The sequence below is a fragment of the Mya arenaria genome, chromosome 13 (assembly GCF_026914265.1).
Source record: "Mya arenaria isolate MELC-2E11 chromosome 13, ASM2691426v1".
Classification (NCBI taxonomy): Eukaryota; Metazoa; Mollusca; class Bivalvia; order Myida; family Myidae; genus Mya; species Mya arenaria.
In genome coordinates, this window is record NC_069134.1 from 31,189,340 (window position 1) to 31,216,105 (window position 26,766).

The 26,766-nt window shown below is 36.1% G+C and overlaps 2 protein-coding genes and 1 non-coding gene across 3 annotated transcripts; 1 reads left to right on the forward strand and 2 right to left on the reverse strand.

Annotated features, from left to right (window-relative positions):
* Nucleotides 1–547: 547 nt before the first annotated feature.
* On the reverse strand, nucleotides 548–10,091 carry LOC128213557 (phospholipid phosphatase 1-like). Its single transcript, XM_052919400.1, has 6 exons — nucleotides 9,491–10,091; nucleotides 4,371–4,522; nucleotides 3,910–4,130; nucleotides 2,690–2,810; nucleotides 2,247–2,423; nucleotides 548–1,273 (listed from the first exon to the last, which is right to left on the reverse strand). Exons 1-6 carry the CDS (start codon nucleotides 9,600–9,602, stop codon nucleotides 983–985), a joined length of 1,074 nt encoding a protein of 357 aa, XP_052775360.1. The 5' UTR covers nucleotides 9,603–10,091; the 3' UTR covers nucleotides 548–982.
* A 4,980-nt stretch (nucleotides 10,092–15,071) lies between these two features.
* Nucleotides 15,072–15,143, reverse strand: Trnaw-cca (transfer RNA tryptophan (anticodon CCA)). Its single transcript has one exon. It is a non-coding gene; the product is annotated as a tRNA-Trp (tRNA).
* A 3,694-nt stretch (nucleotides 15,144–18,837) lies between these two features.
* Nucleotides 18,838–26,414, forward strand: LOC128214420 (uncharacterized). Its single transcript, XM_052920886.1, has 5 exons — nucleotides 18,838–19,083; nucleotides 22,221–22,265; nucleotides 22,446–22,558; nucleotides 23,887–23,960; nucleotides 24,796–26,414. Exons 1-5 carry the CDS (start codon nucleotides 18,978–18,980, stop codon nucleotides 26,258–26,260), a joined length of 1,803 nt encoding a protein of 600 aa, XP_052776846.1. The 5' UTR covers nucleotides 18,838–18,977; the 3' UTR covers nucleotides 26,261–26,414.
* The last annotated feature ends 352 nt before the right edge of the window (nucleotides 26,415–26,766 follow it).

Genomic DNA, 26,766 nt, shown 5'->3' on the forward strand with positions numbered 1-26,766 from the left:
TTATATGTTCGTACACGTACATGGCTGGGTAGCCGTAGCTTGATCACCTATTAAATCTGCATCAATAATGCATTAGAACAATTGATCTCAATTTTAACAAATAGTTATAAATGCATCGATGTAAAATGTGTTTTTTTCCCAATGTTCAACAGTACAAATATTTCTATATTTAATGTCATCGCGTTAAACTAAATTACCTCGCACGATAATGTGAAGGATGCCAACTGACACATTTAATGCTGCATGACACACATTTGAACATGCACACGCGCATGGAAAAGTACGTATACCGTCTACGTGGCCTTGTGGTTAAGGCGTCCGCCTACGGAGCGGGAAGTCGAAGGTTCCAGTCTCACAAGGGGCTTGTTCTGATATGGCTGGTTGCCGACCCAGCAGCTAGTTAAATCGAGGGGTACCGATTGCCTTCCTGCCAGGCGCCTGGCATTTGGGATAGGAATCGGGGTAAAGATGTTCACGAATGTAGATGTCTCATAAGCCCAACGGGCTGGCCCTTAACTAAGAGGGGTGACACTATAATAAACAAACACTTTACTTTAAATTGTGACGTTTAAAAAGTGGCGGTTATTTTCTTTATATGAATACATAGTTTAAAAGGAAGATCAAAGCAAGGACAACATGATACTGTCATTGTTATAATATAGACTGCAATCATTCAACATTTACAACAAAAAAGTAAAACATTGTGATCACATTTTTTCACATAATAAGTTAAGGATGTTTAATTCTTATATGTTCGGTAAGTTTAAAGCCGCCGATATTGCGCCCAACAACATATACTCATTTTAAATGGACCAACTACTTTCAACCCTCTCATTAGAATTACTACTTAGTTCAAGTAAGTCATTACGACAAGGTAGCTATATCTCTGAAACTGTTACAGTGTCCGCACAGTATGCGTAGTACAAGCTCTTCAAAAAGGTACTGCAAGTGAACATATATAATTGTTGGTACTCTCCGGATGTTAAACGTCTTCCACTCGCTGACTTGGTGAACTTGGTGTAGACATATGACGCCTTTCATCCGGCATGCCATTAAAATTTTGATTACAAGTGTGTCTATGCATGCTTCCATTCCCGTGTGACATGCCACTGAAGTATTCGTTTTGCAGCAGAGGTGCTGGTGTCTTTGGGTCAACGATTGCAGGAGTCGTCGCTCCACTTGCGCAACCGTCACATTGTGTATCTGTTTGCCGATGGGAAAGAACTTCTGAATCGTCAACGGTCGTAAGAAGCTTGTCGCCGACGAAGACAAACTAAAAATGATGCATATTTACATTAAATCGCATTGAAAATATCAATTGTTATTGATAACGATAAATTAATGTCTATGTAGTTTAAGCCTTCTATAAGTGGCCACCCCACCCCTTACAAAAAACACACACACACACAAAAACAACCGGTGTTTACAGTACACAACCTCTGTTTATTAATATTAATCTACTTGCCTTTATCTATCTTATCAGATATCCGATCTATGTATCCTGCTGTGCAGTTTGGGAGGTTGTATTATAGAAATGGACACTAAATGGCCCTTAGCAAATAACGAATACACCGGATATTGGCCCATACTATGCCACCAGTGCAGTTAGCAGAAGATGCACAGCAGGGGATTATCATGCCAAAAAATCCTTACACTAGGCCTCTAAGGGCCAAGCATTTTACATTAAACCTTGTGCCTCTAGAGATGGTACTCGTAAAAAAGTTTGACCACTGTTCTTGTCCACCTAGTTTCCGTTGCTTCACTATCATACATGTGAGTAATACAATTAACTCCTGAAAATCTCTTCAAACACCTCGCAATGACCTCTATACCACCATATAACCTTAAACCTTAGTCCGCCCGGTTAGCTCAGTCGGCAGAGCGTTGGACTGTTAATCGGACAACCCGGGTTCGATTCCCGTGCGGACCAGGTCACTTCTGTTGTGATCCTTTCTACGTCCATTGGCACTGTACCACTACCCCTGGCATGTACAGAAGTTGCCAGTTCCTTGCAGAAGTGAAGGCACCAAGTACTGGTTCACCGCCCAGGATAGGTGTGCGGTGTTTGAACTGTCACTCTGGGACCCTTCAATGTGCTCACGCCGGGACCCGGAGTATAAACTACTAACACCACCACCAACCTTAAACCTTACAATATAAGACAAACTAATAGATCGGTGTGATAATGGTTAGAGGTCATTTAACTAAAGCCTTGAATATTTTAAGTTTACACAAACTGTACCCACCACAAGTACTGCTGTAGTTAATCCGACAAGGAATCCGACGATGACATCGGCGGGATGGTGCTTGTTATCCTGGATACGGCCAAGACCACAGATCAGCGAGAGAAAGACCAGTCCGAATTGTAGGAAAGGTTTAACCAACCGTGAATATGTCACCTTTAGTCGCCTCTGGATGTAAAACTGAAGAGAAAATAAAATACTATTATTTATTTTTAATTTCATATCGTAAAATGGGTGATAACAAGGCTCCAATGACGATGATTATTCAGTTTTGGCAAACACGAGTGCACGTCGTTCGCATTAGAAAAGAAAGCACTATAGTACTAAAATCATTTGTACAATAATGAGAAAAGGTTTGGATGGAATACCAGTATTTAAATATCCAAACCTGGTAGGTATGAAAACAAACTGAACATTGATTGGAATGATTAAGGCCATATACTCACAGAGAAATAGATGGCAATGTACATTGAAAATGATGCGTGACCTGAAGGGAACGACAGTCGACTGTCCCGAATCTCATCTGGTCCGTGGTTACTTCCAGTGCACGTGTATTCGCTGATATAGCTGAAAGACAATTAATTGTGAGATCAACCTTTACATGTTGATATATTAGAAATTTATGTTCAATAATTATTTTGAAATGAATGATTATTATATCTTTGCATTGTGCCCTCGATTTATTAATCATAAAAATGTTATCAACATGTTTCTAACAAAATGAGTATTCACCATGTTCTGTAACCGTATTTGAAAATCTATGTTAAATAAGCATAGAGTGGCTACTGTGGCATTATTGCACTCAGGCCGGATTTGTTTTGTTTTACCAAATGCAATTTTGCAACATGCTGTGCAACAGGATGTATGTTTGAAAAGAACAAAGCAAATGCTGCTAACTCATACTCACATTCATTCGACCTAGTCTTTTCCCCAAGATGACAAATATTCACATGTCATAAATATTATGCTGTGAAATATTTTCACTTAAGTTCTCTTTTAAAATTGGATAAGCTCTGTGGAATGCATAATGGAATGGAAAAATAACACTCAATTTTGTCTTAATATTTGACCCAGAAATCCAGTGTTTAACCGACAATAACCGACAATACCTATACTCACGCTGGTCTTAAATAAGTATTCGGAGCGAGCGTCATGAAGATTGGATAAACACTGTTAAATTAATAAACACAATTGTGTTTCTTGGTTTGACGTAATGACAAAGTTGTTGACCACATACCCACATTCAAACTAGTCCTAGGTGCTATGCATAGAAATATTCTGACTGAGTTTTTTTAAGAATGAAATAACATTGAGGAATTAGTGAAATAAAAAGAAATTTTAACCCATTTTTTTGTCTTAATAGTTGGCCCAATGTCCTAAACTTTTTACCAGAGATAAACAATATTAAAAAGGTCTTAAAACATCTTTACCAAGTTTTATACAGATTGGATAAATACTATTGTATATTTATGACACTAAATAAAATCTTAAACGTCAAATTGTTAACGAAACGCCCGATAGATCCCCCGTCGTCCATTTTTCCCCAACCTACACTCCTTACATCACGAGGAAAAATTATGTTGACAAATATTAAAGAAAATAAAAAGTAAACTTCAAGCTCATATTCCACAGTAAAGTGATATAAGAACATTACTCATAAGCCTACCCCGGACAAAGTGAATTGTTAAACTGCGGCCGGCAGACGTCAAAGAAATTAGGCCGGAGTGCTCCAAGCTGGTTTTTCGCGATTTCCACTACCAGCTGCTGCATCACGAAGCCAACGAAGAAGACGCTATAGCCACGCACACAGAAGCCTAGTCCATCATTACTCTGGCAAGGACAATGGCACTTCCGGTCTGCTGTGTTCAGGAGCTCAACCACCAAAACCTATAGACGGCAAACGGTAACGTTATGTCAGAAAATGCGCCAGACTCTTTAATTACTCGAAGAAGATAGAACAAATATAATTTGTGACACAAAGATGAATTATCAAGAAGCTAATTTGGTTGTTGTAAGAACTTGAATTAAATGTCAGATTCGAACAACAAACGTCAATATAAGGAACTATATTCCAAATCAATTAGTGGTTTGACTACAAACGTGACCATTTTCCCATAGAATACCTACCACAAGAATCGAGACGCTGAAGCCGGCTATAATCAGAACTCTGGTAGAGACAGTTTCAGACAGGAAAGGGAGTGAAAGAGCTGGGTCGTCGCACAGGAAGCCGCGCTCGAATGGCGTTCCCCATAGGTAAAGGAATAATACCGGAATGCCCACTGCAAATAACATAACATACAAGCTACGAAATGTATGCAAATAGGGGCATAATAGGAATAGAAGAAGTGAGCAAAAATGAGAAGAATGATAAGTATGATTATAAGGATGGGGAAGAATGTGCACAGATAAAACTAGGAATAAAGAGTGTTGTACTTGGTTGTAAGAGGAAATAGAGAGTAACTAAGGACGAGGACGGACAAGAAAACAGTATATAAAAAGAGGAGTAGGATGTGCATAATGGCTCAAAGGGATAACAGAAGAGAAATATATTTAAAACAAAAATCTAAACAGAGCATCTCTGTCTGGGTTATGGTTTTCTTATTGTAATCTTTGGGTTTCAACCAGAGCATTGATATACATGGGGAAGTTTTTTCAGTCTACATTACTTTCACTAATAATTTGTGACACAAGCAAATGTTTATCCTCAATGTGCTATTTTTGTGGGGTTTCATGTTATACAGCTAATTTACAATGCGTTTCAACAAGGAATGCTATACCTTGTAATTAGTGTGAAGCCAATTCGTTCAACGTAGCATTGAGGTGGACCTCACGTTATCGTTCACATAAATAAATTAAGAATGAAGCATTTGTTTATCTGTTTTTTCTTACATTACTGTAATCGGATTTTTAATGTTTTTAATAAAGGTAAGCAGGGCGTAATAAGAGTTCGAAGTACAACAGCTCCATGTACACATTAACACGAACCAATATCAGGGTACTTTGACATGTTTGCGGAGGTAAGAATATATACGAAGAGGTCCCCCAACCCACAATAACAGAGATAAGCTCATTATCAGAACAGAACAGAATATGCCTGGACTCAAACTATTCAAAGTTTCTCGTCATTATAAACACATTGTTTAGAATATTATCAGACAATAACCCAACCGAATGTAATCAATTAAACGGTGAAGTTATGTTTTAATAAATTAAAAATAAATTTGTGTCATTTCTTAACATGCAATAGTTTATACAGTCGAATCTCGTTATGTCGAACTCTGTTTTCTCGATGATCTGGTTATGTCGTGTTTTTAAAATATTGGGTTTTTTCAAACTCCTTTTTTTGTATTTCTTTATATACCGAATGATCGTCTCAAATTATTTCCCGAGGTACTGACGACTTCGACATAATAACACGCTTCACGCGCTTTTTTTGGCCTAGCGAGTTCATCGTCGCTTTGCAAGGGCGAATGTGTGTATTCTTCTGTGCATGATGGCGTTGGCTTTTTCGGCAGCTGATTTGCGCCTGCTTGGGTGATGCTACTTCCTTTGAACCGAATTTTAACTGCACATGAACATCGTATGTCACACATAATAAACACATTTTGTGCACCAGACCACTCCGCAATCTATTTCGTATTAATATCTTTATATTATTTTCTTTGGCTTTTCTTTTAAATATTGGATAACAACCTGCTTAAACGTTCTGTAAACTTTGATATCAAAGGCGAAACTGAAAATTTGGCAACTTGGCTCGAGTAACAGGTATTACAGCAACTCGTTTCGTGTACGAGTCGAGAAAATTAATGAGAAACGTCGAGATGAAATGACCAGAAAATTGCAAATGGCGATAAATGTCAACTGTTTCGTGTCAAAATTAACAGTCATCCTGTTACATGTTACACAAACGCAGAATGCCTGTTCGTACCAGATCATAATTTAAAAACTTCTTTTATTCAGTATCACATTGTTATTTACGCGTGTTTCATTTTAGGTTCGTTGCTCAGATTTATGATTGAAAATGTAATTTGAAATAAATACAACCATTATATTAAACAAATAAGAGTGATGTAAAATGGTATAGTTTATAGAGCAATTAATGTGTTTATAATAGAGTAAGGTTCTGATTTGCTGTTTATATTTCATCGATGCTGTGAATAGACGTGCAAAACTGCAAACATTTTATACGTTCAATATTTGCACTGAACAGCACTTTCTGACTGTGATAACATTAAACACTGATGATAATTAAAAAAGTGATCAATGAAATTGCTGTGTTCATAATACGGACACATAATATTATTGTATGGTTTTGATATGCTTTTTATATTTCATCGATTCTGTGAATAAACGTGGAAAACAGCTGAATATTTTATACGTTCAATATTTGAAATGAATACCTCTTTGTAATTGCGATACCATTAAACAATGACGATAATTAAAAAAAGTTCCTTTTTATTTCCAAACAAAGTGAACAATGATTTAATGAAATTGCTGTGTTCATAATACAGACAGATTATATTATTGTATGGTTTCGATTTGCTTTTTATTATTGCATTGATACTGCGAATACAAGCAAGAACAGCTAAATATCCTTAATGTTTAATATTTTAGAGTGGTTATCACGTTGTCATTGAGTTATCTTTAAACAAGGACGATGGTTGACAAAACAATCGAAGGGAACTCTGGGCAATGATTTAATATCTACGTGCTTTGCGATAAAGTATGTTTCAAGGTCCTATTTTGATTGTGCATCAAGTAAAAAAAACATCGCTAATTATTAAAGTGACACTATTATTAAAAAAAACAATGCATACACATGTATAACAAATATAAATTTTGAGCGACCAACCTTTAACTTCTTACTTAATTATGCATTTATTGAAAAAAGTAATTACTGATAACAAGATTGTAACCGTGTATATATTAGCTAAAAACGCAAACATATTAAATGATTGGTGAGTGCTAAAAGATTAACTGTGATCTACTATCATTAGGTACATAGAAATAGAGTTAAGCAACCTGGCTTAAACGTTCTGTAAACTTTGTGAAACTGACAGTTTAGCAACTTGGCTTGAGTAACAGGTATTACAGCAACTCGTTTCGTGTACGAGTCGAGAAAATTAATGAGAAACGTCGAGATGGAATGACCAGAAAATTGCAAATGGCGATAAATGTCAACTGTTTCGTGTCAAAATTAACAGTCATCCTGTTACATGTTACACAAACGCAGAATGTATGTTCGTACCAGATAATAATTTAAAAACTTCTTTTATTCAGTATAAAACTGATATTTAAGCTTGTTTCATTTTATGTTCATTGTTCAGTTTAATGGTTAAAAATGTAATTTGAAATAAATATAGACATTGTATTAAATAAATAAGAGTGAAGTAAAATGGTATAGTTTATAGAGCAATTAATGTGTATATAATAGAGTAAGGTTCTGATTTGCTGTTTATATTTCATCGATGCTGTGAATAGACGTGCAAAACTTCTTAACATTTTATACGTTCAATATTTGAAATGAACAGCACTTTCTGACTGTGATAACATTAAACAATGATGATAATTGAAAGATGTTGCTTTTTTATTTCAAAATAAAGTGATCAATGATTGAATAAAATTATTGTGTTCATAATATAGACACATTATATTATTGTATGGTTTCGATTATTTTTTTATTAGTCGGCGCCCAGAAGGGCGACGACTATATTTGATATTACTTTAGAAATATTCCAACTTAGGGACTAGTTCATAAATTGCAGAACAATGATTTCAATAGTTTCCACGTTGCATGATAAAATATGAAGTTTAGTTTGTTTTATAAAACTTAACACTTTAATTGATAATGAAACCTTAAATTATTAAAGCCCTGCTTATCATTATGAAAATTTTGATTTTAAATACCCAACTCAATCATAACAACTCCATCTCTCCGAGATAGATACAAGCCGAGGTGTTCCGATTGATATCAAATCGATGAAGGTTACACGGTACTATTAAAATATCCTTTATGTTTTTAAATCGCAGTAATCTCCCTTAGTGACAACAAAAATGCCGAGTTTTGAAAAATTAACCTTGAGCTTAATAGTTTGTTTTGAAAATGCCATGCGAAAGAATGAACTCCAGATAATTCTCCTTTGATGTATAGTATTTTTTATCCCCGTTCTATATACTCATATGAGTGTATATCTTTTGTTATAATTTAGATTAAACCGGAGGATTAGCTTGGGTAAAAAAAAACAGAATATCTATAATTCCGGGCTTAAACTAATGTAACAATATTTTTAACCATTATGTCCTTCGAGCATATGTACACCCAACATAAAACAAAATATAATCATTGAAATGATAACTATTTTTGGTTATCTGCATGCACGTTTTTCTTCTAATTTCATTGCGCCGACTTGATGCTATGCATCAACTTTTTTCTTGTTTGTTCATTGATACTGTGAATACACGCAAACACAGGTAAACATTCTAAACGTTTAATATTTTAAGTTAGTTATCACTTTGTCAGTGTGTTATCATTAAACTAGGATGGCGATTGACAAAACAATCGAAGAAAATTATGTACAATGATTTAATATCTACGTGCTTTTGCGATAAAGTATGTAACACGGTCCTATTTGGATTCATTGTGATTCAAGAAAAAACACATCGCTAATTGCTTGATAAACTCATGTCGCACTTTGAAGTATTGATAAATGCACATTACTCATTCAAACTTTCATGTCTGTTTTGTGATTTAAAATATACAAAGACCTTTGACAAGCTGTAATTTATCGTATATTTAGTTATCAAAATGATGTTTATGAACTGAAAAAGTTGCGCATGTTCTATCTAAAGATTGTACGACACTCGTATTTAAATTAAAACATTTGTACATGTTGGAAAACATGAAATATAATTATCATTTCATATATGCATGACAAGTGTGTTTTCAATCGGAATAGAATAAAATTGTAGATGGTATAATGGAACGCTATAATAAAAACAGTACTAATGTTAAATAATATGTGGTTGGAAGAATTAGAGCATTCTAACACCCAAGAAGAGTCTCGAAATAAAAATCGCAAATTTTGTATTTTTACTTGTGCGCAATTATTATAATTATAAACTTTGGAACGTAAGGCAATTGAACAAAGAATTTGATTGGATCACAACACCTTATTTCAAATTGTTACGTTTATCTTACTGATCGTAGTAAAGTTTATTTTTCTTTATTATGAAATAGAAATGCTTACCTATTAGAAAAAGTATGACATCTATTATTACTGCTAGTGTTATCCGCCGGCGACTTAGTCCTTGTTTATTTCCCGGACACTTATCCATGTTACAATAACCACAGAACGCCATTTACAGTCTCAATTCTCCTTAAGCAATACTATTTATCCACCAATGAGACGGCGAGAAATTTTTCCGATACTGCGCTCCGTAGTTTAACACAAAATCAGATCGAATTTCATTTTATATTTGAAGCATTATCAAACACAAACCAGAGACTGTCAACTTGCATTATAAGTTCATATTTTGGACAAATTATAATGTTAGTAAACGTCATTTGTATGTGCAGCTACGTCATCAATCAGCGTTTGTCATAAACCTTTTTGCGGGGTTTTCTTATAAGTATTTCACATAAGAAATCCTACTTGTATTAAATCCGTTCGCATTCAAAGAAAGATGCATTCGTGTGAAACAGTATTTTTCCTCAATGAGACTCAACACCGCATCCACATCAGTATATTCAAATTACCCTAATCGTAGCACAATTTGTTAACAAATCATGCTATAAGATCCTATGTAAGGACGCTTGTACGTTATCAAATTAAAGTACACAATAATACACCATCATGATAGCTTCTGTTATGTTTTCATCATAACGATAAAAGATAGACAGAAATTGTTTTACAATGCGCACAATCTATTAAACGTCGATTGGCGTTACTTCACATTGCAAATCTACCTACATATATTTCACAGGTGGATATCATTGTGTTTACATTCATACACGTCGTAAGTAGTATACTAATTTTGTAATTCATGCCCGACGATGGCCTCACTCACTCATTTGTTTACGTCCCACTGTATATTTACTACTTTTTGACGTAATAGAGTGTGCTTCATCATGATATCTGGGTATTGAATTTTTGTCTTAAACTTAACTTTAAAGTGACACGCTTATTCAAAATCAATACATACACATGTATAACAAACATAAATTTTGAGTGATACACCTTTAACTTCTTACTAACTAATGCATTTATGGATTTTATTAATTACTGATAACAAGATCGTAATCGTGTATGGACTAATTCAAAACGCATTTTTTTAATGATTGGTGAGTGCTAAAAGATTTACTCTGTTCTACAATCGTTTCATAAGGTAGAATTACCGTGTTTTCTGTACCTTTTTAACAAGCCGAACACGGTATCCTTCATAAGTACCATTGTTTTCGACATGTACTCATCCTTTTTGGTATATTAAAACAATTGTATTATTGTGGTACATCTTATTTGGGAGTAAGAGTGCCCCTTTAAGATTAACATCGGCAAGTCTAATGTTCTATCCGCATGCTTCAAGCCGTAGATTTAAGTACAAAACCATATGATAAATCATGATTTTTATCTTCAACTATTGTCAAATATTCAATGCATGCAGGATTGTCTGATTCAATTACCTTCAATTACTTTTTTGTATTTATTCTTCCTTTAAATACCAACAATTATAAGTCACACGGATGTTATGTTTCTGACCGCACCTCTCCGGCAGTGAGTTGGTAATTTTTCGCTGGTTTACGTAATAATTTCTAATACAATCCTAAAACCTCATCAGGGTATAAATTAATACGCAAATCTAAAAGTTGGAGCATGATAAGTGTAAATACTCCCACAACTATTCGACAGCAAAAAGCTTCACTGCGAAATCACTTTTAAGATAATCATATTCTTCCTAAAAAGGGATTGTTATATTTGCACTTTGATAAGGTTATAACATCTTCAAAGTTTAAGTGTTTTTCTTAAATAAACTCATAGTAATATCACGTTGATTCATCTTTTATCCATCAGATTATTTTTATCTCTTTTTAAACTAAAGCACTGAACATATCAGATGTATTTTCGTAATAGTACTAGTCATTTGTAAATAAACTTTTATTTAGGTGATTATCAAGATACGATCAATCTAAAGCTCGAGCATGTTAAGTGCGAATACTCTCACATCTAATCGCCGGCAATTAAGCTTCACTGCGATTGCACATTTTTAGATTATCAGATTCGTTTTTTAAAAAAAATCCGGAATGTTATATTTGAAGTTCAATTAGGGTTTAAAATGCAATCTTCATCTGCAGCCAATGAAATTGCACATAGGCAATTATTAAGTAAGGCTTAACAATTAAGAATTCTAACTTTCGCGGGCGTTTAAAGGTCCGCCTACTGCATCTTATCCGATACACACTCCCTGCGTTAGAATTTGCGTTGACAATGCGTCAGTCAATGAGGTTGTATTTTAAAACAGTAAGATCGCATGAAGTAATATTTTAATGATTGTGAAGGGTCTACGCTCAATCCGCCCATTCTTAATCATCAAAATGTTACTTCATACCATCTTACTGTTACAAAACATCTTCAAAGTATAAGTGTTTTTCTTTATAAAAATCCTATCAATAATTACGTTGATTGATCTGTTATCTATCCGGTTATTTTTATCTCCTTTAAACTAAAACACTAAACATCTAAGATATATTTTCATTATATCACTTGTCGTTTGATAATACGCTCCTTTCATTTAGCTGATGTTAGAGATACGATCAAATGGACGGAATACTAGAGCATATAACAATCAAACTATGTTATACCGTCCCATTTTAAGTATGATGCTCATTTGATATATAAGCCGCCTTAAGAGGCCATTTCCCTGACAAATTTTTGCGTTCTAGTTCAAAAAGAGGTAAATAGTACAAATTATTGTATCTAATTGATTTCTTCTGATGACTTCCGATTTTTCTCACGCACCTAACCACAATAGTATTACATGGCACTTAACATAATACAATGACAACATAGTTCGATATTTACCAACATAAATATTCATTTCTGACCTGAAAAAGGGTTAACTTAATTAAAATAAAAAGTTATTAACCGCCCATCGGGGGTTACCCGCCTAACTGTTACGCACGGGGTCATTAATACCGGTATTTCTCACAACAAAATAGTTCTAGCATTTATTGCTCGGATATTATTCTTAAAATGTTGATATCATCGTTTGAAAACAAATGATCCGTAAATTTTTTGAAAATCGTCGTAAAACAGTCCCACAATTCATTTATTTTTTAGCGTTTTCAGATAAAGTTTTGGGGTATTCCGTTGCCTCGAGTAATTTCAAATATAAGACTGTTTGCAGTGAAAACGTACTGAGTTGCAGTTACACACAACGAAAATAAATGTATAGGTCTTTTAAGCTTCCATGTTTATTAACGTAGCTTAAGCTATGTTAACAAGCATGGTAGCTTAAAAGACCTGTATATCCAACGATGCAGCATTCAAACTGCGTTATTTCTAACTACTGGAATATAAACTATGAAGGTAAGAAACACTGTCTTTAACCTTCCGATTGTCAAAAGAGTAACTTCCCCTAGAAAATTATTCATGGAGTTGATTATTATGAAGAAAAAGTTTTCAATATCAAACGCTAATCAAAGCAATTCAACGAGTCCCCTTCGAAACAACCTCGGATTTATATGTGATGGTTTACAATGGCAGAATACTATACATTTAACTACGTAAGTTCAATTTAGGACGTTGAACCATAGGATTTTACTCTTAGGAATCTTATCTTAATTATGTATAAAATACATTTCACTAAAGATCAATTTAGACTTAGTAATAAAAATAACAACATAAACAACAGAATAATTAATATCATATCTAGTATAATTTTACGAACTACTACGGCACCAGTAAATTATGCACCAGTCGATTATAACCACGCCCTTACCCTAGGTCCAGGGAATCGAGGGGACTTTGACTTTCGGTCAGGCCAATATCGGGTAAAATCCCCGCCCTGCGGGGACACACTGCTTTCAGAATACACACCAAATACCCTAGCGCCCTGGGACATCCTAAGTATGGCTCATTCTCACCTGTTTTCGGCTTGAAAACAAAACCACCGTACTGAGAATCCTGCCAAAGAGAAAAAGCACTGCGACTTTCATAACTATATACGTAACACTGCTTGTGAAATATTAATATTAAGGTGACTTATAGGCCCGATGGGCTGGGTGTTATCATCATCGATATTTGTATTGTGAATATCATTTGTGTTATGAAAATGAAAAAAACAAAACCTTAATTACTTATATCCGAGACTAGACGTATGGCCGAGGTGTGTAAACGCAATTATTTTCAAATTCAACTAAACAAAACCTGCTCTAAATGTAAAATCATCAAGTCCGAATGTCAAGCTGGCTTGTAATTCAACCCGAATAAAATAGACAAAGTCCTTATGCCGAGCTGACAAGTGCTTATGCATAACGTTCAGCTAGACATTAAAAATGTCAAAGTCCTAATGTCAAGATGGCTCGTTATTAAACCCAGTGTCCAGTTAGACATTCAAAATGTCAAAGTCCTAATGTCAAGATGGCTCGTTATTAAACCCAGTGTCCAGTTAGACATTCAAAATGTCAAAGTCCTAAAGTCAAGATGGCTCGTTATTAAACCCAGTGTCCAGTTAGGCATTAAAAATGTCAAAGTCCTAATGTCAAGATGGCGCGTTATTAAACCCAGTGTCCAGTTAGACATTTAAAATGTCAAAGTCCTAATGTCAAGATGGCGCGTTATTAAACCCAATGTCCAGTTATACATTTAAAATGTCAAAGTCCTAATGTCAAGATGGCTCGTTATTAAACCCAGTGTCCAGTTAGACATTAAAAATGTCAAAGTCCTAATGTCAAGATGGCTCGTGATTAAAACCAACTTTTAGCTACATATTCAAAATGTCAAATTCCCAAATGTTCCAAAAAGCTGACATAATGGTAACAACAATGTATAGTCGCTTTTTTGTGAAGAGTTTTGTTTGCATATTTGTCAGTTGCAACCGGGGTAAAAAGGTTATCGTGATATTTTTCAAAAAAAAAATTATATTAAAAATCTGGAAACCACAAGCCATTACTGGTCATTTGGTCACAATTATTTTCATATTGTGGATTAAGACTTCCGTTTGAATAAGAACACAGCTTTGATACAACCTTCTCAACTGTTAGACGTATCCAAATATGGTGCAAGTGATAAATGTTTAACCCTAACAAAATATTGTTTCTCAACATGAAAAAATGAGTTTCCAATTTGTGAAGAATTTGTGAACTAATTACTTAAGACGACTCTTCGAGAAATTGTTTTAACTGCGCATGCGCATATAGCCACACCTACTATTTGCATATGCAAAGGTGCAATTTCAGTGTCAACGCTGATTTAAATGACGTCACAATAGCTTTCAGTTATTATTGGCATGTTCTCTTTGACAGGCACACGGCTTAATTTTAAAGCTTATGAAATTTGGGAAGGGCTGACACTTTGTTGGTTAGAAATAATTAAGTAATTTGTTTGTTAATAAGAAACCACGGTCGCTTCTTTGCGCTCCGCTTTCTTACGAAACTTATTCATGAACTTCATAAACTCTAACCTAACATAAGGAGAACATAGTTCCTTTAATATTGATTTTAAAATGATTAGAAACTTCCAATAGATTAAAATAAATATAAATCTAATTATATACAAATGAAAGGCACACGTGTAATTAACAACTGTCAATTCAAGAATGTTTATAAAAATATGACCCCGACGTGATTCGAACACGCAACCTTCTGATCTGGAGTCAGACGCGCTACCGTTGCGCCACGGAGTCGTGCTGAAAAGAATTTATATGTAAAAGGAAATTATTCCTTATCTTAAAGGGAGCTATATCGTCAAGTTGTCGTACAATATATCTTGATCGAGTATTTTCCCTTGTATAGTGAGTGACCTGATCAACTAATCATTTTATTTCTAAAGTATAATAATCATTTCAAATTCGTCGGGTTTATATTGCATTAATGTCGACAAATAAAGCCCCGAAATCTATATGGACGAGCATTTTAAAGGGGTACGACTGATGTTATCGTGTTAGGTGTTAAACATTCGATCCTTACTTTGCATAACATTAGTTCGTACAAAATTCTCTTTGACTTCTGTCTTATTTGTGTATTTGTTAAAGGGCACAATATCTCAAAAAGTTTTGTTCAGATAAAACTCTTCACTTTAGAGTTATGGCCCTTAAATTGTCTAAATTTGGCAAAATAAACAAAGATAAATCTATGTTTAATCTAATTGTCCATTGTATTCTCGAAATATGAAAAAAGAAGACGCAATCATTAATTCAAAGGGATATTGTGTATTTTCATACTATGTCAACATTGGTATTAAACATTTATGAACATACCTCAGTTGCTATTGCGCGTAAAATATTTCAACTCAAATTGGTTCGACAATGATAGGAGCTCCCTACAGGATATCTCGTTCGCGGTATTTTATTTAGTATATAACACGTGAACCCAGGTATGTTTTTAATACGATAAAACAACTCTTCTATTTATTTGTGTCATCTGCATGTTTAATTAAATCGCCAAATCTTACAATATAAATTTTGGAATCAGTGCCCGAATTCCGCCTACCGGAAAGAACACCAATTTTAGTCTCGAACTTTTATGCAACACGAGTACACCGTATTTGTTCCGAACTTTCGACCTATAGAAAGTACAACGAGTTTTGTCCCAATCTTTCGACCTACATGAGTACACCGTGTTTGTCCCGCACTTTTGACCTACAGAAAGTACACCAAGTTAGGTTCCGAATTTTTCACCGTCAGAAAGGACACCGGTTTTAATCCCGAACTTTCGACCTATGGAAAGTACACCGGTTTTGTCCCGAACTTTCGACCTATGGAAAGTACACCGGTTTAGTCCCGAACTTTCGACCTATGAAAAGTACACCGGTTTAGCCCCGAACTTTCGACCAATGCAAAGTACACCAGTTTAGTCCCGAACTTTCGACCTATGAAAAGTACACCGGTTTAGCCCCGAACTTCCAACCTTTAGAAAGTACACCGGTTTAGTCCCGAACTTTCGACCTATGAAAAGTACACCGGTTTAGCCCCGAACATTCTACCTATGGAAAGTACACCGGTTTAGTCCCGAACATTCTACCTATGGAAAGTACACCGGTTTAGTCCCGAACATTCTACCTATGGAAAGTACACCGGTTTAGTCCCGAACATTCTACCTATGGAAAGTACACCGGTTTAGTCCCGAACATTCTACCTATGGAAAGTACACCGGTTTAGTCCCGAACTTTCGACCTATGGAAAGTACACCGGTTTAGTCCCGAACTTTCTACCTATGGAAAGTACACCGGTTTAGCCCCGAACTTTCTACCTATGGAAAGTACACCGGTTTAGTCCCGAACATTCTACCTATGGAAAGTACACCGGTTTAGTCCCGAACTTTCGACCTATGGAAAGTACACCGGTTTAGTCCCGAACTTTCGACCAATGCAAAGTACACCGGTTTAGTCCCGAACTTTCGACCAATGCAAAGTACACCAGTTTAGTCCCGAACATTCTACCTATGGAAAGTACACCGGTTTAGTCCCGAACATTCTACCTATGGAAAGTACACCGGTTTAGTCCCGAACATTCTACCTATGGAAAGTACACCGGTTTAGTCCCGAACATTCTACCTATGGAAAGTACACCGGTTTAGTCCCGAACTTTCGACCAATGCAAAGTACACCAGTTTAGTCCCGAACTTTCGACCAATGCAAAGTACACCAGTTTAGTCCCGAACTTTCGACCAATGCAAAGTACACCAGTTTAGTCCCGAACATTCTACCTATGGAAAGTACACCGGTTTAGTCCCGAACATTCTACCTATGGAAAGTACACCGGTTTAGTCCCGAACATTCTACCTATGGAAAGTACACCGGTTTAGTCCCGAACTTTCGACCAATGCAAAGTACACCAGTTTAGTCCCGAACTTTCGACCAATGCAAAGTACACCAGTTTAGTCCCGAACTTTCGACCTATGGAAAGTACACCGGTTTAGTCCCGAACTTTCGACCTATGGAAAGTACACCGGTTTAGTCCCGAACTTTCGACCTATGGAAAGTACACCGGTTTAGTCCCGAACTTTCGACCTATGGAAAGTACACCGGTTTAGTCCCGAACTTTCGACCAATGCAAAGTACACCGGTTTAGTCCCGAACTTTCGACCAATGCAAAGTACACCGGTTTAGTCCCGAACATTCTACCTATGGAAAGTACACCGGTTTAGTCCCGAACATTCTACCTATGGAAAGTACACCGGTTTAGTCCCGAACATTCTACCTATGGAAAGTACACCGGTTTAGTCCCGAACTTTCGACCAATGCAAAGTACACCAGTTTAGTCCCGAACTTTCGACCAATGCAAAGTACACCAGTTTAGTCCCGAACTTTCGACCAATGCAAAGTACACCAGTTTAGTCCCGAACTTTCGACCTATGGAAAGTACACCGGTTTAGTCCCGAACTTTCGACCTATGGAAAGTACACCGGTTTAGTCCCGAACTTTCGACCTATGGAAAGTACACCGGTTTAGTCCCGAACTTTCGACCTATGGAAAGTACACCGGTTTAGTCCCGAACTTTCGACCTATGGAAAGTACAATGGTTTAGTCCCCAACATTCTACATATGGAAAGTACACCGGTTTAGTCCCGAACTTTCGACCTATGGAAAGTACACCGGTTTAGCCCCGAACTTTCGACCTATGAAAAGTATACCGGTTTAGCCCCGAACTTTCGACTTATAGAAAGTACACCGGTTTAGTCCCGAACTTTCGACCTACAGAATGTACACCGGTTTAGTCCCTAACTTTCAAACTTTAGAAACTACACCGAGTTTTGTCCCGAACTATCGACCTATGGAAAGTACACCAGGGCTAACAGGTTAACGGCCATTAAAATGATTAATAAATGTCAATTAATACTAGAACTCGTCTTTAATAAAATTGTTGTCGTAAACTTGCTTTAAGTTTTAGTTTTTACCAAAGAAATTTAGACAAAAATGTAATGTGTAATGAAAGGAGAATGTGAAAGTCACTTCATGTTTCTTTTCGCATGGGCTCATAATGAGAGAGACAACACGTGCGCTGCCTGTTCGGAAATAACACTGATGATATGCTGTAAGAAACAAGATGAAAATACGCATTCATATTTCTGAACAATTTATTGCCTTGTGTCTGAAATGAAATTTGATTGAAACATTAACTTGCATAATAAAACTCTCGTCATGACATGTTTGCGAATGTCCAATTCATCATCAAAGCTCATCAATTTGTCGTAAACGCCGGACATGTAAATATAATGAATTGTCCAACCACGGTGTTCCCAACTCGTGTAGACCAACGGAAAAGCACGAACACTATTCGGTATTCTCCGTAATAGAACGGAAACTACTTTGCCGGAACTTTTCGGAAATAAACGAAGAGATCGCAAATAAACGTCAGTATAGTCGAATGACATTCGCTGGTTCATAACTTAGACAACATGACACAACGTAAACATATTAAAATAAATTGGTATAATTCTTAAATGAGATAGAGGAACAAGTTTAAGTTTTAAATATTATAATATATTTAAAAATAATTACATTTCATATATTATTAAACATGTGTTATTTAAAAATGGTTAAGCTCAATATTCTACTAACTTTAACGCTTGTTGGATACGTGACTTGTGGATCAGTGTTTAAGACGATCATCACAAACGGAACAGGTATTATAACATATGGTTCTGTAGCATTGTGTGTGTTAAAAAGTATACTACACTATAATACGTTGAGTTCATTGGATCAGTCCTTACGGTGAAGCTTAATTCAGATATACATCATTCTTCTTCAAAAACATATGCAAGGGTCAGTCTTAATCATCGTTGCCATATTGGCTATATATGCAGAACAGAATTGTCTGATAGTTAGAAATAAAGATTGATTTAAAATGCTCTGTTTATATTAAAATAATTTTTTTTATGCTTTTTTTAAAATGAATTATGCTTTAAACATGAATAAAAAGAATAACTGATTTAGAACGTGGCCTTCCTTCAAAGATATAATTTATTATTTCTATTTTCAATTTCCCTTTAATTGGAGTATGCCATGCTGTGTTGACATTGTTTCACGTTCCTTATATTAGTCAATCACATAATTTAATAATTATTGCAATGGTACGCATAATAAATTACATTTATGTACTGAATGATAGTTTAACCATACATCATTGTGTGAAAAAGATTAAATGATTTCTACAATATGTCGTACTGTTTTTGTACTCTTATTGTTTTAATTTTATTGGCTGATTTCAATTGGTTTGAAAAATAAGGTAGCGGATAAAAAATGATGGCCCGTGCCCATATACTATTTCTGTATAACATGAAAGGGATTGAGGAAGATTATGCAAATGTTATACCGATACTGCAAACATGCTGTTTAGACATTAAACGATTGTTAAATGGGTCATGTCAATTCCAATTCAATTGAAATAAAGAGCAAACAATCACTATACCATTTGTTCTGGGACGTTTGTCACTAAACAATACCATTTCAAATAAAAAAAGGTTACATGGGTCACCATTTAATATAGGTGTTAATGGCTCAATGCAATACAAGGGTTATAAGTACACCAGAAACCTTAATAAATCAATAATGTTGTCATTATTATAGAAACATTATCACAAAAATCATGTAATGGTTCATCATTAGGCCATACCAAATCATTTCTATGTGTAACGTCCGGGGCTTCCCGGTTGAAAACGGACAACACCTCAGTTTATTTGATTAACGATCCGCCGAATATGTTTGATTTCCTTTTACTATATTTCCGACTACAGAACACAAGGGCAGACAACATGCTGGCTTCATACTTTGTACTAGTATTCCTGGAATGTTGATGTAAAAACGATGCATTATTTGTCACGGATTCCCATGGTCAACACACTTAAATACAAGCTTTATTTGAACTCATTTTGAAGTGGAAATCTATTTTGAAATTTAGAACTAATTATATAAAAGGTGGCTCTGCTTTCTAAATATTACATAGGATATAACTTATTTTTTCGAAGGTTCGTTTGTTTTTTTCAGGACAGCTAGATAAGTTTTCGTATTTAGGGTTGACGCTAAACATAAAAACAATTAGGTATGGCCTTAGTACGTATAAGCTAGTTTTATAACGTAAAAGTCGTAAGCTTATATTAAACAACCCCATAAATGATGACATATTACAGCAATGTAGAGAACTTGCGTACGTGACATTTGTATCAATCATTGTTTCAAACGGTTAACATACATGAATTGAATAAATCATCTCTTCGTATTTAAACCATTCTCAAAATTTAACTTTTTAACTGTGCTTTATTTGCGATCTTGTATTTACATAATATCATAAATGTAGTTCGTCGGTGAAACATGAATGTATTGTCAAGGAACCATTGAAACACCTTGTCAAACACTTTGTACAGCACTGAAGTAGACATGCAGACGGAACAATAGTTTTTTGTGATTTAAAAAATATAACTAAGGTATCATTCATATAGATGAATAGTCTAACACATATTTTAACACTGCATAGTTGTCAAATATCTCTCATCATAGGCGTATCTGGATTTGTTTTTTTTAAATTGAACGCCCGGTAAGCGGTGTCGATATGTGAAGATCTTTTATTGCGTTGATCCCAATGTTTTATGTGTTGGAATCAGAGGGGTGACATCCCGCAGGATATTTTTCAAAGAGATGAAACAAGAACAATTTCATGCATTCTGAATGCCAAAATAAATTGAATATTTAACTAGTAAAACGGCTCATGTATATACTCCCCCTTAGTTTTTAATTCTTATTGCTGATTTTGAGATTGAAGCATTTCCTATTTCGAAGGAACTAAATTAGATTTGAACGCCCGGGCGTACTCGAGTATGCCTAGGTACGCACCTGCTCATGTTTAACCAAGATTGCCTCAACTTAAGTTATATACGATTTCGGCCGGATCGCTGGTTTAATTAATATAATGAAATGTTTGTATTCAGTGTGTATATTATTTATATACATACACGTTTTTAACCCTGAACAGGCTTGTCCAGCAATTTGAAATAAATGGCCATGAGTTATATTTGAGATGTTAAAACGGTGTCATTATGATGGATGTGTATCGGCGGCTCCAGTGACAGGCGAACACTAAATGTCAATGTAACAATTACTAACTATCCTTAAGGCTAATAGGACCATGCTAATAGATTGAAATGACTATCCGTTTAAAGTATTTGACAAGACCCTGCTAAACGGTCGAATAATCATTCACCGGCCATTGTTCAAATTAAAATAGTTTAAATAGTTTTGTGGTCATCGGCTCACTAAAAACGGCCCATATCTGACCCTTTTCTCGCACCAGTAGTCTTATTAATAAGCAAGGTTATGTGTGATCATCATAATGATATATAATGTATCCCACTACTGCGAAATGAGAAAAATAAAAATAATCCCTTGACTGCGAAATTACAATACAAAACTAATTACTTTACTGCGAAATTACAATACAAAAATAATAACATTACTGCGAAATAACAACTTAGTTTAATTTGATGGCGCTTCATATATGATTCTGATGTCAATCTGTTCACGTATGAGTTTACCGTTTTTTTCCAAAGCTTCCATGTACTGCTAAAATACATATGTATATGCGTTCACTTTTGTTAGTATGCAACTTACAGTTTGCTTTGATTATATCTGCTGCACTTTTCCTTCCTGTTTTTTGTGTGTAAAATTATGTATATGAATTTGCATAAACAAGTCTATTTTGAATGGCCGCTTACTGCATTTATCATCAACATAATAGTTACGTATTTTATTTCGAATTATTTATTTTCAGGGCCGATTCCAACGAACGGACAAACAGTTAGTGTACACTACACGGGTAATGATGAAGTTTTATTACTATATATATGGTTACACGAGTTCCAGCGATAGTAAAACACTGGTTGTAGTATTAATTCTTCTTTTTCTTCTTCTTCTTCTTCTTCTTCTTCTTCTTCTTCTTCTTCTTCTTCTTCTTCACATTCTACTTCTTGGGTTAATAAATATTATTTCTCTCTAGGAACATTACAAAATGGAGAGGTGTTCGACTCGTCACGTGACAGGAATGAACCATTCAAGTTCAAGCTTGGTATGGGGGAAGTTATATCTGGATGGGACGCTGGCGTTTCATCGGTGAGTTACATGGTTAATCTTGTAGTGCATATTTATATTGAGCAATGCGTCGGAAAGTTAAACCACATGGCGTTTAGTCTTGACAATTAATGTTAACCATCTATCACTAATACAAAACATTTATATATAGGCAGTTTGCGTTTTAAGAAACAAATAATAGTTTCCAATATTTCTTTATTTCGTAGTATCATTATCCAGTCTGTCCCATATTTTACTGAATCGATAATACGGCAACATGTAAACTAGACAGGTATTTAGTTTCAAATGCCGGTACTTAGTGTTGCATTATTTGTCGCCCAACATCCAATGTTAAGATAACCCACCTCAATTATAAACATAACAATTGCTATTGATGATGTTTTATTTCAAATTTAAAAAAAACGTTATGTTTGAATATTTTAAAAGTTTGATTATAATAATAAGTTTTTACCGAGAACTTCTTTTAAATAGACGTAAAATATGCAAACATGTTATGGTTAAATAGTATAAATTAAACATATAAATAATATCAGTCTTTATAATTAAAATGCAGTGACACGTCAGCATTGATGATGGATGGCTTACCTTAAGTCGTGTGAATACTAATTGTCAATTTTCAAAATGTCTTAAATTCAAGGCAAAATGTGTAACTTGACAAAATGTGAAGATGTATCGAAGTTAAAAAACTAACCAAACGTAAACATGTCAAACTTAAAGCTGTTACAATTGTCGCCATTGTTCACAATGGATCAGTCTTCTCTTTGTTAAGTAGCCATTGACTCATATGAACATCTTGATTTATTAGTCAGGGCGCCGACTATAATTGATATTTCCCAAAATGTAGCTTTAACTTAGGGACCAGTTCATAAATTGCAGAAGAATGCTTTTGATATTTTCCACGTTGCACGATTAAATGTGAAGAACAGTGTGTTTTAAAATATGTATACTTTAATTGATAACCAAGTCTTAAATTAGAACGGCCCTGAATATTGTTTTCGAAAATATTGATTTTAAAAATCAACGTTTCCCCGAATAGTTGAAGGTTACACAGTACTATAACAAATTGCTTTATGTTTCTCAATCTCCTACACAGTAATCTCCCTTGTTGAGCAGCGAAAATGGAGTTTTGAAAAACTAACATTAAGCGTAATAGATTGATTTACGAATTTCATTTAAAACAATACTTCCAGATTCTTTTTTTATTTTACACTGTACTATAACAATTTCCTATATGTTACTCAATCTCCTCCGCAGTAATCTCCCAATTGGCTTTTTGGTGATCTACATGCATGTTTTTTCTTCTATTTTTATCGCGCTGACTTGATGCTATGTCTTGATTCCGTTTTCAGATGAAGGTTGGAGAGCGGGCGAACATCGAGATCCCTCCAGAATATGCGTACGGTGTCGAAGGATATCCGCCTGTATATCCTTTCACAAAATAAATAATCCTCTGAAGACGTGTTGCGGAAGCGTACCAAATTTCTTGAAGTTTAACGAGTCTATGTACCCATCTAAGTCATTAAGTTCAAGTGTAGGAAATTATATTGCATTATAAAACGTGCATTCAATTTGATTACAGTCGAACCCCGTTGTCTCGAACTCCCATGGACCGGCGAACGTACATCGAGCATTGAGAAATTCGAGCCAAGCGAGAAAGCTCCGATTCAGTAGAAAGACATTGTGCCTTTAAATTCAGTTCGAGCCAACGAGGAATTCGAGCCAAACGAATTCGAGCAAACGGGGTTCGTCTGTATATGCAATATGGCAAGGAATATAGCCATAAAAATCCAAATATTCGCATATTTCAAAGGCATTCAATTAAAATGTTTGAAGTATATGATACACTGTTTTAGATATTAGGATGTATAAAATAAACTCTTTGGAGGTCACCAAGAGCAGCGACTTTAACCCTAATGAAACCAATTATGTACTATAATTTAAGGAAGAAAAGAAAAAAAACATACGAATAATATAAGGCCGTTTTTTGTTGACAAATTTAAAATGCTTTATAACATTTCAACAAATAAAATATGTGTTTTTTTAATTCTATGCCTACCGCGATCTGGATGAGGCGAATTTTGATCATGTTCGTATATGATATTTGCACTACTCTATCTTTTCTGTTACGTGTTAAACCCCTTGTACTAAAAAGTTAAAAATGCTTTCAGTATTTCATATATCAAACACATATGGAAACATTCGCATTAAGGTGTTTTCTTTTCACGCTTTGCCATATGTTCATCCTTAACATTTTTCACCATACCAGCGTCTGCAACATTAACGTTCGATATTGAGTTGCTAGGCATAGAGGAAGTGACACCTGCCGCTCCACCTGCACCAGCTCCGGTCGCCCCACAGCCTGTCGCCACGTCCTTGGGATCATTTACCCAGTCGCAATTCGGTACAGGAACAGGATCAGCGTTTTCAAAACCGTCCTCTGCAGGCGGGACGTTCCCTTCCTTTAGTGGATTTCAGTCCACTGGAGGCATATCACAAACATTTCCATCAAATACACCAACGTTTTCGTCAAATACGGAATTTTCTTCACAGCAAGGATTCGGAGGTGGCGGAAGTAATTTTGGTTCCCAGCCAAGGATGCCCGCACAGCCGGCGCAACCGGCTCAGCGGCCCGCGTTCACAGCGCCTGACCCACCCATGCCTGCAAGACAATCCATTTCCAGTTTCCAGCCACGAGGTACGGCAGACTTCCAGTCATCCGGATTTACTGGGTCAAACACCCAGCCCGGTACATCGACCTCAGGCGGAGGCTGGTTTAATCCGCCACCACAGACACCCGCTCAGTCGTCCGCTTCAACAAACAGGTTCCCTTCAAGAGCGTCCCAACCAACAGGAGGCTTCGGGCAAGGATTTACCCCAGGACAAAACACGTTCGATAGTCGTGGATCTGGTAACGGTTTTGGCTCGACTCCCGGACGGACAAACGACGGTTCAGCTGGAAGCACTACTGGGTCTACTTTTGCAAGAGACCTTGGTCTTGATCCAAGGGTTGGCAGTGATCCGAGATTTGGTTCCGACCCCAGAGGTAGCGACCCTAGATTTCCCGCCAGTGATATGTCAAGAGTTCCCAGCGGTGTTAGTAATGCAAGAACGGACACAACAGGTCGATTTGGTTCTATCTCGGGCGATACTGGAAGGTTTTCGGGTTCGGGTTTTGGAGCAACAAGTTTTGGACGAAATTCTGATTTCGGTGGGGGAAGTACTCGGAGCGCACCAATGGACGCCGGAAGAAGAATTGACCCTCGCACAGGTGACATGTTTAGTTCGTCGTCGTTTGCTACAGGACCTACCGACTTTCGCCGTGCTTCGGGCGGGCAATCAGCATCCACATTTGGCAGAACTACAGATAGCCGGTTTGGAGGGGCAGCGGATAGCCGCTTTGGTGGGATGGTAGATAGCCGCTTTAGTGGGGCGACAGATAGCCGCTTTGGTGGGGCTGTTCCCAGCCGATTTGGCGGGACAGCAGGATTTGGCATGGCCAGCGGGCCGAGTGATCCGAGATTTGGGACAACGCGTGGTGGGATGGGGTCAGACATGTCACGGTTCGGTGGTGGCGGCGGAAGGATGACAACAGGAACGATGCCAGGGGGTTTCCCGGGGAGATTTCCAGGGGGATCAGGCAGGCCGCCGATGGGAGGCTCCGGAATGGCACCCTTTATGTCACCGTTTGAAATGAGACGAATGGCCACAAGTCGACGCTTCTAAGTTCCTTTGTATTTTCTTATTTACAAAGGCTATTTATTTGTCTCGAAATTCAAAGATGGTTGTTGTGTATATATTTCCAAAAATGTCATATTTTGTCATATTTTTTGCATAATGTTGTCAAATACTTGTACGAGTATTAAACTGAAGAAATATATATATATCCTTCCAACTATCTGTAAAACAGCCATGAAATGTTTTCTCTCCAGTGTATATAAAAACATAAGTTATCAAATATAAAAGGAAAATAAAGAAGTTGCCTACACACAGTTTATAACTTTCATTTTCAAGTTGTGTTCAGATCGTTCAGCAGAACGGTTGTAAATATAACGCTTATTCGCCCTATGCAGCGCGTGCAAACATAACTCCTCTATGCTCTATGCAGCACGTGCAAACATTACTTATTTATGCCCTATGCCGCACGTGTAAACATTACTTCTCTATGCCCTATATAGCACGTGCAAACATTACTTCTCTACGCCCTATGTAACATGTGTAAACATAACTTC